Source organism: Diprion similis, chromosome 1 (genome assembly GCF_021155765.1).
Source record: "Diprion similis isolate iyDipSimi1 chromosome 1, iyDipSimi1.1, whole genome shotgun sequence".
Taxonomy (NCBI): domain Eukaryota; kingdom Metazoa; phylum Arthropoda; class Insecta; order Hymenoptera; family Diprionidae; genus Diprion; species Diprion similis.
Window position 1 is genome coordinate 1,742,051 of NC_060105.1, and position 16,192 is coordinate 1,758,242.

At 39.2% G+C, this 16,192-nt stretch overlaps 1 protein-coding gene across 1 annotated transcript; it reads left to right on the top strand.

Annotated features, from left to right (window-relative positions):
- Window positions 1–3,063: 3,063 nt before the first annotated feature.
- LOC124409835 (peroxidase) lies at window positions 3,064–15,854 on the top strand. Its single transcript, XM_046887731.1, has 14 exons — window positions 3,064–3,198; window positions 9,681–9,811; window positions 10,724–10,832; window positions 11,312–11,523; window positions 12,536–12,712; window positions 12,781–12,977; window positions 13,251–13,446; window positions 13,710–13,907; window positions 13,999–14,146; window positions 14,303–14,465; window positions 14,615–14,785; window positions 14,877–15,075; window positions 15,390–15,495; window positions 15,576–15,854. The coding sequence occupies exons 2-14, from the start codon at window positions 9,685–9,687 to the stop codon at window positions 15,682–15,684; spliced, it is 2,112 nt and encodes a 703-aa protein (XP_046743687.1). The 5' UTR covers window positions 3,064–3,198; window positions 9,681–9,684; the 3' UTR covers window positions 15,685–15,854.
- The last annotated feature ends 338 nt before the right edge of the window (window positions 15,855–16,192 follow it).

Below are 16,192 nucleotides of genomic sequence, written 5' to 3' on the forward strand. Positions count from 1 at the left end.
GGAATTATTAAATTATCCCCTGAGAATATTAGGCATGCTTTCTCTCGTTTAATCAGCTAAACAAATTGATTATCACTACAACTTCTTGTCTTAAAGATGAAAGAAAGAAAAAGAACAATTCATATTAATTACCGAATACTATGTTCAGTACCGATATAATTGAGCTTGAAAAATCGTTAAATTTTCTCTGCTTCTGATTCACGCGTGAAACTTTCAGTTTCAGTAGGATAAAATTTTTATTTTACATTTGTATCCCCGTCGATCAGAATGTAATAATAAAATACGTAAGTAGTAAATATGTGTATCGGTGTTAGTAACGTTGCACAAATATCGAACGAAAGAATTTTACTACACGATATATAATAATTGCGTGTGTAAAATTATGAGAGAAAAATAAATATGAATGCAGAATAAAAATTAAATCACAAACGAAACGAAATATTGTGCAAGTATTACGTTTTCTCAGCGTTACGTTTCTGCAGCAAACACGGATTAATGGTTTGATATATAAAAAAAATAAAAATAAAGAAAATAAAAACCAAGTATAATATATACGGTGCTTATTAATTAGAACACCGCAATTATGCGCTCGAATTACTATTATTCGTACGTATATACATAGTATTACATGCCTGTAATTACCTGCAATGCTGAACTATGACAGGTACACCCATAATGTGTGTGGATGCATTATGTGGACGAAGCGTATGATCTATATTATTAATCGTGTACATATGTGAGTTACATAACTCATTGACTAAAGTTGCAGACAAATTGCTATTTATCATCGACTGTGCAACAGGTGACACCGACTTACATATATACGTATACATCGTACTCGCCTTGCGAATTGTACATACGCATGCAGGAGTACATTTATTTCGCAATATGAATTCCTCCGTACTCACTTAGCTAGGAGCTATTTGGCTCAAGGCAGTATGTCGACTGCACGAATTCGAGGAAGTGAACTTGCAAAGTGTAGATAATACGATTCGCGGAAAGATTTAAGGGAAAAGAAAGGAAGCTGTGATCGAGAAGACGAAATAAAACACAAAGATCAAAGAAAAAAAACAAAAAAAAAAAAAAACAACGAAAACCGGAATGATAAATGTGACGACAGTAGATCTTATTGGCGGTTTTGGCAAGCCGTGCGTCATTAGCGCAACGACTAGCAATAAGTTTAATTTCGAGCTGCAATTATGACTCGAGGTGCAGCATCGAATCACGATAAAAGTTGATTAATCGTCACGGCTGGTATAACAATAATTAGTGATGGGTTCGTGACAGTTCTACGAATCACGAATAATTCAGGTAACTAATAATCAAACTTAAATGAAGAAACTTAATAGTAAACTAAAGAAATTAATCGATGTTACAATTACCAGAAGATAAATCATACATCGACTGACTAGTCAAGTTTTCTAGATACCAGATTTTCTCTCAATTCAAGCGACATTTAAACAATTATAAATATCTACAATTTACTTTTAGTCGTTTTTCTTTTCTTTCCTTTTTTTTTTTTTTTACAGATATCCTTCTCTAGCTCGAAATTTCGAATCAAACGATTCGTCAGATTCGATCTGTCGTAAATCAGGAAATATGACACGCGATCAAGATACGTTTTCGCGGATGTTCGAATGGGCTATGGGACTGATTGTGAATCGATTGGAGCTTGACGTAACCTGATCCCATAATTGATACACGCAAATGGACCGGCTGAATCAGCAACTCGACTACCGGAGGCTGGCACTCCCCTCCGGATCACGGGATTGTATGTGTAGCCCTTGCATTCTCCCGTTCTCTCGACGCCCATAGAGTATGCTTTGTCTAATTGTCAGACCAGTTCTGCTTCTCATGGTTAAGGGACCTTGGCTCCAGATTCATTATGCCGCTCGTCTATTCACGTCCGTGTATAACGAACACGTTACACGTAGCCGCGACGGCTTTTCGATATTCGAATAGAAATCGGTGCTAAAAATTTAAGAGATAATAATCTTAGAGAGATAATCTTGTTGGGGAGATCGAAATTTCACGAGGTCATATTCATACGACATTTCGCGAGAGTTCGCCACCTCGCCGTTCTTCCAATTCGGCAGCACGGTAGAAAGTCGCTCTTGTTATTAATTTTTTAATAAACCGGAACTCGGTCTAATTAACTTAGCGATAAATGAACCCGTGATAAAGATTTTTTAATATTTTATTGTGCGTTGGTTACGAATCATCGACAGTTTTTGTTTTTAGAAAGAAATTTAACATTTGATAAAATGGGAATAATATTGTATTGATAACGTTTTCGGGGGGGGGGGGGGGGGGGGGGGAATAATGAACTAATAAATATAAAACGTAGATCAACGAAATTTATAAAAATAATCTATACACACCGAATACAAAACGTCTATAGTATAATTTTTACAAGAATTTCATGTATCCTCTTATTTTCAATTTTACCATCAATCATTATTACTGTCAAAATACGCGACGTGTTAGAATAACAAAGTGGAATTCTTCTTTTCCAATTACAGTGAATATTTTCCAACTCGTCTATCGCTACAACGACGGTCTATATTTCTCGCGAGGGACTATTTAAATATTACATCCCACTGTTCTCGGCAATTTTAGACCCTCCAGTTTTTTTATTTTCATCCTCCTTCGTACAATTTAAAGTTCGTTAATAATATGAAAAACAATGTTAACTGTCTCACAAAAAAAAAAAAAAAAAAAAAAAAAATCAATTAAATACGCGTGAAAGAAAGAGCGTAAAGTGACGTGCGAGTGTATCCCCTCCACGTCACAGGTCGTCACAGTGACGTTAACCCCCTTCCACTTCTGAGAACGTGAGGTACCATTTTATAAATGACCCCTGGGTCATTTGGCCAAACAAAAATCAAGTTGTACAAGATATTGCGCAAAGGTTATAAGACAGTGGAATTTCCCGGAGGAAAAATTTCAGCTGATCAGTGAATAATGGTAAAATCAGGAACAGGTCGTACGAAATCTGCGAAAACGACACCGTTCACTGCTCTGAGAGGGTGTCTTGATTCGAGCTTTCGGTTCCATGGTGGGACCGCATGATCGCACCCACCTCGCCCCGGGTAGGGCCACCAGTACTTTCTACCGCTACTTATAAACTTGGTTCAAACACTCTAGTTGTTCAGTCCGTCCTGTCAACAATTACCGGATTATATCCCTGAACGACAGGTACTGTGCGCCGAACTTTTTACCCAACTACGGTTCGTGTTCGTTTTTATATTTTTCTGTGTTTAGTATAAGTTTTTTGAATATCAGTCTTTTTTTCTTCCCCGGTAAGTTGAAATTTTTTTTATAAATTGCAGCCGATCAGTGCGAAGCAAAAAGTTTTTTTTATTCCTATGTAATGTATGGATGTATATACGTATTATGCGTAGAATTTTTCAACAATCATTCAAGTATCTTCAAGTAATTTTATTCTCAAGTTATATTTATTTATTATTCTTTCTCTTCTTTTGTGTCTGTCGACTTATTTACCTGTCGGCAGGAAAAAATCTACGTTTAAAATAAATGTGATCAATATTTGTCGTACGTAAATATGAGTATATATTTATATAATAAATAACAATAATAATATGTAATTTATAAAAGTATTAACATTTATATTCTTCCGGGTTACTTTCGTCGACGGTTTTGCCTGTCTGAGAAATGATTTTATAATCACGTATCGCGTGCAGTTTAATACGTTAGAATGATAAATGTGTGGGGAGATCATATTATTGGTTAACATCGAATTACGAGGTGTGAAAACCGGCGCCTAGTTTACTACTACGTATCACTCGATCGTATGTACAGTAACGTTAATGGGTGAAGAGGCGTGAATAATCGCATGCGCGATTTTTTTTATTACATTTTTTTCTTCTCCTTTTCTAATTAATATTAATGCGTCTATTACGAAGCATTAAGGAAATACTTTTTTTCTACAAGCTGTTTCCGGTTTGCTTTCTGGTCTATACTGTTGCTTATTATTAATATATATGTATATAATATGTTTATACAATTTCAAACCGTTACTTTTGTCACGTATTGTTTACTGGGAAACAATTTCAATTGATGGACATCATGAATTTCATCATCGTTCAAGCACCTTGATCGATGGAATAATATTTTTTACATATGCATATCATATTGATATATATGATATTCACACGAGTACTTTTCTTTTCTTACGAAGGTCGCTCGATATAATAATTTATTTAACAAGCAGGAACTGAAGCAGCGCAATAATCACATTCATGTTACACAGCCTCTATTCGCGGGGAGTAAAATCCTTGATAATTTTAATCCCATGATTTTATTCGGACATTGAATTCGAGCGTCTAACAAACCACCTTTACTTTATCTTTTTCTATTACTTTCTATCGAGATTTTTTGCTCGCAAATAATATACGAGTCCTTTTAAATCTCCTGCTTATATTACGCACATTTCTAATAACCGCATTATTTTATTTGTTACAATTTACTCTCGAGGAGATAAATCTTGCGAAAAATTATACTTTATGACTTTCATGCATGTTTTCGATTGCGAAATACATACATACGTAATGTGCGAGCTGGAAATAATACATGTAATCCCACGAGAAAACTTTGAAAGTGTAAAATGCGTATTACAAATGTAAATTACAGGTATTCACGAGGATCGTGCGTGCAGCGTAGGTATTATATGTATATCCTATACACACGTAACATATGTATCAAAAAAATGTTGCGAAATTTTCTAACGCGAATTCTCGCATCGCTGCTTTGTACGCAACCTAAATATAATTATTAATTCCTTATTTCACAAATCCGTCTCTTTCGCTTCGTAATTAGTCCGTACATTTCTCAATTAGAAGTGTGTCAACTCGTCTCAGTGATATACACACCACATAACGTAGCACTCTGGAACTGCTTTTCCATCCATCATTTGAATTACTTAAATTAAAGTTCGCTTTGAATTTACCAGCAATTCATGCCTGTAATAATTATGAATCACGTGACTAACGCACCCATCAATATAGTAATTGGAGCAATAAAACACACGAACACGATTTGGCAATCGATTAAACACCAAAATTTTCGAGCTCATTGCCAAAGAGCAAACGATATAACTATAACTAATCGTTGCAAGTTTGTAGATAATCGGGCGCAGTTAAAACGGGGGATTCGGTTTGGCCCCATAAGCGAAATTAAAGGCTCTCGTTCACCGTTGAGTAATGGTTGTTTGGATTCGAACCTCGACCTGTATCTTGGACAATCCACTAAATTCGATATTATATACCGTATAAGATCGAAACAAGCTCAGCTGTGATAAATTATCGAATCGGATGCCCCGCGGGAAAATTCTAGATCGGCATCTCGAAAATCGGACCCTTCGATTCCGTGCGTCGAAGGTCGCTTTGTCCAATCGACCGGATCGCGGATTGTACAATAAGACGGAAGCCCCGCAATTTCCTCTGTACTAATTCGTGAGAAAATCGTGCGCTAGTTATATTCGTCTACTGATTATTATTGAATATTTTTTTTTCCGTTTTTTAAATCACTAATATCTCGCGCGTGTTCTTATGGCCAGGAATTAAGCGATTTCGCGCTAATCCTGAGAAGAGTCGGTGACGCGTTCCGGTACATCGATTCTCCACCTAATTATCCGTATTATCTAATAATCAATTTGGTTTCCAAGCACTTTAACGTTTCCAAATAAACATCCGGTTTCCACACGTTAACAGGATTCCAATTTCCCCATCGACATTGTAATGCGATGAGAACTCGCGTGGCCACGATTGATACAATTCTTTCTTTCACGTGAATCGAACGACAATTTTAACTATTCTCTTTACGAGTTACACACTTTTTGTGAAACTAGATCATCAAGGTCCTGTCCGATTAAACGATTGCAAAGACGATTTCGAGATCAGGCGTTGCAGCTTATTCCAAGTTCCTACCAATTTCTGGTAGCAGAATCAACGTCAACTTCGCGAGTAATTAAACGAAAAGCGATGAAATAAAAATAAAAAAAAAAAAATTTTAAATCGAAAATGGTACAGTTTTCCTTGGGAAAAATAATAATCGATACGTTATACCCAACGGCAGTAATTAATTCGTAGAGATAATCGTCGACGTCACGTGCGAGGCATGATTCATGTAATAAACACACAACCATAGCGTAGGTGAATTTATTATGCAAGGAGATTAATCAACGTTCGAAAGTTGCGTTAGAAAATTATTTGCCTCCAGTTCTATCGGTCCATATATCCATTTACAAGACGATTTGAAACGCGCGCCGATTATCGCCGGCGCCTTCACCTGATGTATGATTTTTACGGTGTTATAAGCTTGACGTGAGACTAGAATATTAGAATATTTATTCGCGGTGAATGGGACAGGTTCTGCACACTTTCAGACTGTACAATTCACTTTCTGACAGGATTTGTGTGTACGCTTTACCTCAAATTCATTGGGCTGCCGGCAGGATCGATGCGATACGTAACGCAAACGAGATCAAGTTTTGTGTTCTCTCTGCACGGCATGAGCATAAAACACCGTAAATGCTTCCAGGAGAGAATATAAATGTTGCGTCTTTCACGTCCATCGCAGCATCGAATGAGAAATTTTTAGGAATAATATTCTAATCCAAATTTCGATTTCTAATTCAGCTAATTCCAATGACGAATATAGAAAGTAAACCAAGTTTGGAAAGCCCGAAACTTCGTTCTCGTTGCAGACTTTTTTCCCCAATTTTATGACGGTAGAAGGAATAGATCTTTGTCGCATGAAATAACGACAACGTGACCAGATCTGAACTTTCTCCATTTGTCAAAGCTACTTGATATATCGCGTCGATATTATGGTCGCCTTATTTTTGAATTCAAACCAAAATAATAGATTATTACACGCATTCACATACGCCGCGTCACAGGTAAAAACGTAACACGTGGGAGCTGGTAGAATCAAATTGTGAAACGAGAGTGAAACGTCAGCATCAGCAGCAGCAGCAGCAGGATCACATTTTCTCTAACCATCTGTCAGAGCTGCTTATAATACACGCAGACCTGAATCGTTGTGTAATTCATATAACATGCTTTATAACGCGAAGGTACGTGCAACGTGCCATAATAACGCAAGCAAATCGGCCTAATTGCGACGCCGTGATCCCGGCCTTCGCTCAATATTCTCGGGTACTCGGGATCTAACGCGATTACATAAGCCCATTTTTTAACGGGCGTGTGCAAGAACGCCTTTGACTTCATCTATCAAACCGCAGTTATGAACGTGTATACCACATGTATACGTGTGAACTCATACCGTTATATATAGACGCCTAAGGCACTCGGTCATCCCGATTATCGATCATGAAAGAATCACCCGTAAATGAATTTTACAAGAATTTTAAGAGTTGAGATATATATGTATATACATTAGGGTGGCGCAAAAAAACCGACTATTTTTTTTTTTTTTTTTTTTTCTTGAGTCTCGTGTGACAAAATGTTAGTTTTTGATGTTTTAAGAGCCAACTCCAAAGGACAGTTCGAAAAAATTTTTTTAAGAGGTCACTCTAAATTTTTTAAAATGTCAAAAATCGTCAAAATATTAAATTAAAAAAATTATATTTTCAGTATTTTGTTTGATTTTTAATTCATGTCGTGGTGTATTGTTATCGATTCTGTCTTAGTGAATTGAAGAAAAAAAATTTATGAAATTTTAATATGAATATTAAAAGGTCGCTCGAAAAGATCTAAGGAAATGCACCAAAAAATTGAAAAAAAATTATGAGCGACCTTTCAAAATTCAAATTTTGAACTGAAACTTTCGGAAACTAATTTTTTTTTTTGTCTATAAAATTATACCGTAATGAGAAATTTTTTTTTTTTTAAATCGATTTTTGACGCTTTCTGACGTTTTAAAAAATGTGGAGCGACCTCTTAAAATTTTTTTATTGAACTGTCCTTTGAAGTGGACTCTTAAAACATCAAAAACTAACATTTTGACACACGAGATTCAAAAAAAAAAAAGTCGATTTTTTTGCACCACCCTAATATACATATACAAGCAGTCTATCGCAAGTTTGTCAAATATTCTATTTTTCGCCGCTGTTATCTGAGACTTGAGGGTCGTACGGAAGAAGATACTTGAAGCAGTTTTTTGCAACAAGCTAGAAACCCAATCTTCTAAGGGAAATAAAAAACCCTTTAAAAGAATTCACAATCAGTTTCATGGCCGCGGTTTTAATGTGGAAACCCGGAGATTACATAGATCGAAAGTGGTTAAACGATTGGATCAACTCTCGGCGCTGGGCGTAATTTTTTACGTTCGCAATTACGTTGAGGAAAAGAAATTGCACAGATGGATTGACCAAGCCTGGCACCGTTGGTCATGTCGAAGGTCGAATGTAGGTTTTGACAGATGCGGGTGAGATCAGTGAAGGTAAATCGTCCGAGTCTGTCATTGAATTGAATCTTTCGTCAGAAAAGGAAATTGGTCCGCGATCGAGGTCCTATTACTGGAAAAATGTCAACCGCGGATAGACAAGCGCCTATTAATAGACAATTAACGGACCGACAGGAAGTGCATCGCCATCGTGCATTACGAAACCCTCGAATAATGGTCGGACATTCTACCGAGGCGCAAAAAGCTTCGAACGAATAAGCGAAAGCGATGGAATTTCTGCGGATTGCACGTCGCGGCTGCACATACGTACCTACCTTTAATATATACCTATATACATCTATCTACCTACCTACCTACGTTGACATGACATGCCGCAGCGAATTGTCACAGAAAAACGCTAAAACGTGTCCGGGTTAATTCTACCGCGACGAAAGTCTCACATTGAACACTGTTTCTGCCAATATACTGCAGTCGTATGCCAACTTACACGTCGTTGTCGTTGTCGTTGGTCTATGCAATGAAGCAAGCGGATGGTGAGGAAACGCCAACACCAGTTGCTACATTTTTACTCGACAATTTTTCGGATTCAAAACGTATTTTTTTTATTTTTTTTTTATTGGTAAATCGAATCAAGTAAATCGATCATCGCTGTTCAGACGAGGAAGTGAAAATATCATTCAAAACTATGAAGCTGAATTTCTTTGACCAATTTTTATGTAATATTCTGATTAATCGTGGCAGTTTTTGATCTTTGAAAAGCGACTTCGCAAGATTATCGCTCAGGTGGTTTCCCATTTCGTTTCAAGTAATGGATGGCTTTTTCGACAATCAATTATTACATCGGCACGTTATCTGAAATGTATGTATGTACCTTATAACCGTACTGCACGAGGCGGAATAGATCGTCGAAAATGTATTATAAATCTTAAGTCAGTCTCCGGAGCCTATATTTCGCGTTTTTATACCGGGGTAATTAGGCTCGATGTTTAATAGCGACGGTAGAATAATTGTTACACGTGCAATGCACACCTAAATATATTCGAGATCAAAGAAATGAAAGTAGGTATCGTGGCTTTTATATGCCTACCGCAGTTTTGATTTCGATGATTGATTACAGATCTCATTTCGCTAAAAAAATATGAAGAAAAAAATTTTCTAAAGCGTTTAGTAGAGTAACAAGAAGTGATGCTGCTGATGTTCCATTTTCCACATTCGAACCGAATATCACCACGTTGAAACAAGTAAACCCTCGTTTGCTTCTAACATCATGTTACAATTCACGGTTTCAGAATCATGGGCAGTAGAAAAAGGCTCGGCTGCGCCGGGGTCTTCGCTATAATTTTTATAGCTCAAACAGCGGCGACGACTGACGATTTCCTGAACTTGACACCGAACGGCAATTCAGCTCCAAGACGAGCAGGTACTCACACTTCCCACTTTACGCGCTGCTGAGTCATTCGTTTTTCAATTGAGATTGCATGCATTTACACAAAAACGCGTACTGCACGTACGTGTTATACAAGATTGATTAATGAGCGGAAACAAAAATGGCAAAAAGGTCTGCAGAATGAGTGCAAAATTATGTAGACCTTAATTAGATTAGTACGCACTTAATGTACTTGAAACCAAACATAAAATACAACTTGTCACGGGGATTCGAAAGACTGTTTCCCGTGATTTCCAAAATATCGATATTTCTTGACTATTCTCTCTTTGGCATGTCTTGAAATAATGTGACAGAAGCTGATGGCTATAGAACGACAGGTCGCACAGTAGTTTGGCAGTAATGGCCTCAGGTTATTTGAAGGCGAATCTTCGAGTCGATTTAGAAAGTCACGCTTCCTTTTCCCACACATCCAGTGTCTAAGCTGGTCCAGTGATCTAGGATTCCAGCAGCAGCAGCAGCAACAGCTATTACTCATAAAAAATCTCCGCGGTAAAACGAATAGCGGACAGACGCCGCGGTGTTCAAAGACGATTGTGTAACAGGTACATTATTAATACACGGGTATTGAAATTGACTGTAGAAATGATGTCAGCTTGCTTGTTACGTATTTAAGTGCAATACATTATAACGCCGGTCATTTATTTGCGAATAACTTCCCAAGCATCATTATAATTCCGACGTGAAATTTGCAATCAGTAATTGTTTTTATTATGTGCCAGGAATTGATTGTTCGGACGTTGAAAAACGAGACTGCGCAAGTACTCAATGCCAAGTAATTCCAACTCTTATTCCCTTCTTCCATTTTTTTTCTATCTCTCTCTCTTCTTTCTTCGACGAAGTCACTCGTCAATAAGGTTAATTTATTGAACTCTATCGTGGTTTCAGAGTCAAGGAGGAGTCGTTACGTCAGCTATGCAGGTGATAACTTACCGTTCCTTTACCCAAACTCGCAGTACAACAACTTTTTTGGACAAACTCCGGCAGTCTATCAACCGTAAGTATACCATTAAAATATACTAAAAGTTTAATATTAAAATAATATTCTGGTTCGTTTAATTAGCGAGGATTTAATTTACTGTCAAGTATTTCATGTCATTAAATCTCTGCAAATTTCTGAGCATATACCGCAGGGATAATATAAATCCCAATTAATCGAAGTCATTTATGGTCATGGTCATTAGGTCTCTCAAAGCCTTTGCTGGGAAAAAATGTACCAGCTTTAAGTAACCGGAAACATTTGTAAACGCGGCATTCGATCAAGCAAACTACAAGTATCGTGTAATTTCATTTATAATACAGTGAATGTCAAATTCTTTAACACCATCTGTGAAGAGCGTTCAGACAAAGTTTCCGTTGTCCTTAAACAAAGAGAGGAATTTACAAAAAAACAGAATATCGAAGGTTCTTTCAACTCAATTGTGGCTCAATGGGTGACCATGGATTCCTACTCTCATTCCTTTGATTCCTCGAAAGGTATGGCGCTGCCACAGGAGGAGTCGTTGGCAATAGTCAGCCGAATCAATCCAACCAACAGGGTCAAGTGACCTGCGGCGATAGATTTGACGGTGTCTGTCAAAAGTCGAGGTACAGAACGTTCGATGGGTCCTGCAATAATCCTTACAACCCGACTTGGGGCCAGGCGAATACCCGGTACGCTCGACTCCTGCCCTCCAATTACGCCGACGGTAATTATGTTACTACACACGTCTTAATGAGTCTATAAACCTAGAAATGTACAGAAGTTTCGCAACTTCGATACTTAGTATCCGCACCATGCAAGCTTTGTACCAACTAAAGTTATCTCGCTACGGGCAATTTACAATTCACGCTAACGCGGGAAATCTCGTCTCAATTATTCGAAGGACATCGGTCGTGAGGATGAAGTTAATGACGTTATTGTGACGATGCATGTTTAGGAGGAATCTTTATACCGCCGTAATTTGATAAACCATAATAAACAAAACATAATCATATTTTGAAAAGCCAACTCTTTGAAATCCATTCAGATATTGCACAGTAACGATTTTTTCCTGATTGTGCGTTTGAGCAAATCGCAGAAATGAAAAAGATTTACCTCCTACGTTATATAAAGGAACAGTGAACTTGCCGGAAGCGATTGTGATAAGAGTGAAGAAGACTGCAACGACGTACACAGTAGTTAAGCGATCTCGACATATTGTACTTTCTAAAGTTCGTGTATGGTCAAAATGGGCTCCTCGAAATTGTTTCGTCGACCCTGGAGACAATCGCGTGTAAAAAGGAACGGGTACTTCCTGAGGTTTTTGGGGTCGGTGGTTTTGGCTTTAACGAGATGAACTAATAACCGACTACCGTAAGGACTTCGAAGACGTCTCGACAATGTGTCCCCACAGCTTTCGCTTTTACCTCGACCGCGTTTCGCCAGTCGCTCAGAACAATGAATTTTGGAGACGAGTAGGCATATATAACGGGCGAACCAAATAAGCAACAAGCGTCGTGACGCGCGTCGGTCGGTGAAATTTGATGAATTTGATAAATTTGCAACTCTTGAATCTTGCCGCTACGTTTGATCGCGGTCGAGCGACTTTCTACACGTCCGCCCGAGAGACGCATCCACGTGCAACGAATCCGGCTCGCATTACATACCGGAATTTCGGGTAATCTCGAAGGCTTGTCCAGTTCAGCCCACTGATTTCCCTTCCCCTCAAACGTTCGCAGGAGTCCACGAGCCGACTCGATCCGTTAGCGGAAACAGTCTTCCTCTCTCCCGGGAGGTCAGCCTCGTCCTTTTTCCGGACGTCAAGGTGGAGGACAAGATGTGGACGCTGGCGAACATGCAATGGGGCCAAATCGTCACCCACGATATGGCCATGATCGACGGATCTACGCAGTCTAGTGAGTCGATAGATTTTCGCGAATCACCCGGGAGCTTCTAATCTAATCACATCATTTTACTCCTGCAGAGGCCCATCCAACCAGATGCTGCACGGACGATGGCCAGTTCCTGACGTCAGCCCTCAACAGCCCCCTTTGCTACCCAATTATCGTCCCGCCCAACGACCCTGTTCACACTCCATCCGGAACAAAGTGCTTAAACTTTGTTCGTAGTACGACTGACCTCGACCGTGGATGTTCCTCGTTCAACGAGCCTGCGGAACAGGTTTGTAGAAACATGTCAACACACGACTGTGCACACATTCCATTGCGCAATGGCTGTATCGCATGGAATATTGTATGACTCTCTTACGTCGAGTTCAATTCTATTGATCTCGATCAAAAACATGTTGAGAGCTGACAATGGGTGATAGAAAGTGTGTAATGCAAGTCATTCGCCATTCGTCATTCAATCAATTTTTTCCTTTCTTCTTTTCTTCTCTCTTCATGGTATAACCGACCATTGCAACCGACTAATCGAACAAGATCTTTCTTCCAGTTAACCACAGTCACGGGCTGGCTTGACCTCTCCATAGTATACGGATCAGACGATCAGACCTCGGCCAGTCTTCGGGCCGGTTACGGAGGTCGTCTCAACGTCGACGTTCGCGACGGCAGAGAGTGGCCACCAGCGGCACTGAACAAAAGCGCGACTTGCGACGTCGAGAGCGATGCCGAGGTCTGCTACCGAACAGGTGAGTCCTAGTTCAGTCTCTATTTGGCAAACTAATTTACGAAAATCACAAACGGAAAAAAGACTATCCATCACGAGGCAAAAAAAAGCTGTGACAGAACTTTCTCCGGACTATATTAATTAAGCACAACGCGCGTTGCGGAAATTTGTATCACGCAATAAGATGAATGGAGGGGTAAAACGATAAATAGTATACCTAGTCGACGAAAAGGAGAAAAAGATTTACCAAAAATTTAACTACTTACCAAAATTTTCTCTCGCCAGGAGACGTCAGGGCGAATCAAAATCCTCAGCTGACGATTATGCAGATAATGCTCCTCAGAGAGCATAATCGAATCGCCGACGTACTCGCTCATCTCAATCCCCATTGGACGGATGAAATAGTTTTCCAAGAATCCAGACGCATCGCGATTGCCCAGCACCAGCACATCACCTACTACGAGTGGCTGCCAATTTTCTTAGGTCTTTATTCAATTGCCTCTACGTAGCTGTTGACTCTTGATAGAGTCTTCCTTGTGCTGGAAGAAAAAAAGTAAATTACTTTCTATTTCAGGGGTCGAGAACTCGCTGTGTCATAAAATAATTTACGACACGAACGGATACGTCGACGATTATTCGCCCTCGATTAACCCGAGCATAATAAACGAGCACTCAAATGCCGCATTTAGATACTTCCATTCGTTGATTGCTGGAAGACTGCAGTGAGTCCCATTTTTCTTCACTCATTTAACACCGTTTATCTCTTGCAAGCGCATCCCGGGTCTAATTTTATTCCCATTTTATATCGCGGTAATTTACCGTCGACCGTTTGGCCGATTTAACGGCGAAATCTTCTATCCATTACACGATTTGCGCAGGTTGGTGAACGAGCACAGATTCGCTTTCACGTACAACAGCCTGCGACTCAGTGACCACTTCAACCGACCCGGAGTCATCGAGCAGGGCGACAACATGAACGACCTTACGCGTGGTCTCAGCACACAGCCCGAAGAAGCAAGTGACCAATATTTCACCAGCGAGGTATATACATCTAGTTTTACCTACTTTTCGAAAAAAGCGCTGCAACGGTTCGCAACAACGACGTTGATCGTGAGATTGAACGAATGGACGCAATTCCTCCATCCCATTGCCAATGAAAGACTATCTTAATCCCGATACTGTTCATCCAGATAACCCAGTTCCTGTTCCGGGGTGGAAGACCCTTCGGAACCGACCTCCGATCCCTCGATATTCAGAGGAACAGGGACCACGGACTTGCTTCTTACAACCAGGTCCGTCATTACTGCGGATTGCCGAAGGCACGTCAATGGGCAGACTTCGTTGACTACATATCGCCGGAGGTGAGTTTTGGACGCACTGATGGACTCTGTAGTTGAACAACATACTCACAAACCTGAACCATTGAACTAAAATTTGAAAAAACGAATTCAGAACATCGAGAAGTTGGCTCAGCTCTATGAGACTCCCGATGACGTTGACCTGACGGTTGGAGGTTCATTGGAATCGCACGTGAACGGAGCTTTGGCGGGTCCAACCTTCCTTTGCATTCTTCTCGAACAATTCTACCGCACAAGAGCCGGAGATAGATTCTGGTTTGAGTCGTCTGATCAGGACGTGGCCTTTACACCTGGTGAGCTTATTCATTTATACATGCCATCGTCCGTAAGGCGGATTGTTTTTCAAGATTAGCTTGACGACGGGAATTATTGCATTTGCTCGAAGTGGCTTGCGACATCTGCGACGTGTGCATGCATTGAACAACTGTTATGTAAATACTGACGGTAAACAGTCGATTTCACTCATGTACAATCTGTGTGACTAAATCTGTGAAACGAAACTAAAGAAAACACGTTGATCGTAACTCCGTTTTATGCTGAAAATCGGTATTTAAATAGAGCCAATTTGTTCCTACTTCTTTTTACGAAATGCCTTATCATATTACAGAGCAACTAACCGAGATACGAAAGAGCAGCATATCGAAATTGTTCTGCGAGAACGGTGATAATATAAAACTGATGCAGCCTAGAGGTTTTGAAATCGTTTCGGAACAGTAAGTCTCGAATGAATCGTTGGTAGCATGAGATATTGAAAAAAATTTACTACAACGAATAATTCGATGTTTTTTTTTAGGAATCCTCTCGTCAAATGTAACGACTTGCCTGGAATCGATCTTTCGCTCTGGAAGGCCGTCGATCCTAGACACCATGGAAGACATTATCGCCCACATATTCTCGTATAATCGTGATTATACCCAAATGCGGAAAAGCGTTGTTGCGTTTCGTTGTTTATATACTATGATATAATAATATATCGAGTTTGTTAAGCCTAATTGCCCGAACGATTTTTCGAAAGCATAAAATACGCACTTACGTGTACGCAACGTACATACGTAGGTACGTTTATCTGTGCTGCATTTATATTTATAATACGTATGAATTTTATATAAATTATAATGTATACCAATAATGATTCATTAGCTCTGTACATATCTAAGTTATATCAACACTACTTACATAATATATTAATAATATGAATAAAGATATGGTAAGTTTCTTGCGAACGTTTGAAACCCAGATTATTACGTACATGTGTTCCCCGTCTGAAGTTGCACAAATAACAATAAAAACAAAACTTCTCACATACATTATTACGAAATAATAAATCGCATATATAATATTATGGTTTTTTTCACCAATGGTGCAACGCTTTGTTATTTATTATCGTCACTTTTGTGTACGATCGAGCTG

Excerpts from the sequence above, each read along its gene's own strand:
- LOC124409835 (XM_046887731.1), top strand. The coding sequence starts at position 9,685 with ATGGGCAGTAGAAAAAGGCTCGGCTGCGCCGGGGTCTTCGCTATAATT. Across the intron at positions 10,833-11,311 it reads ACTCCGGCAGTCTATCAACC|GTATGGCGCTGCCACAGGAG; the intron begins GTAAGTATACCA and ends ATTCCTCGAAAG. Across the intron at positions 14,147-14,302 it reads TTGATTGCTGGAAGACTGCA|GTTGGTGAACGAGCACAGAT; the intron begins GTGAGTCCCATT and ends CGATTTGCGCAG.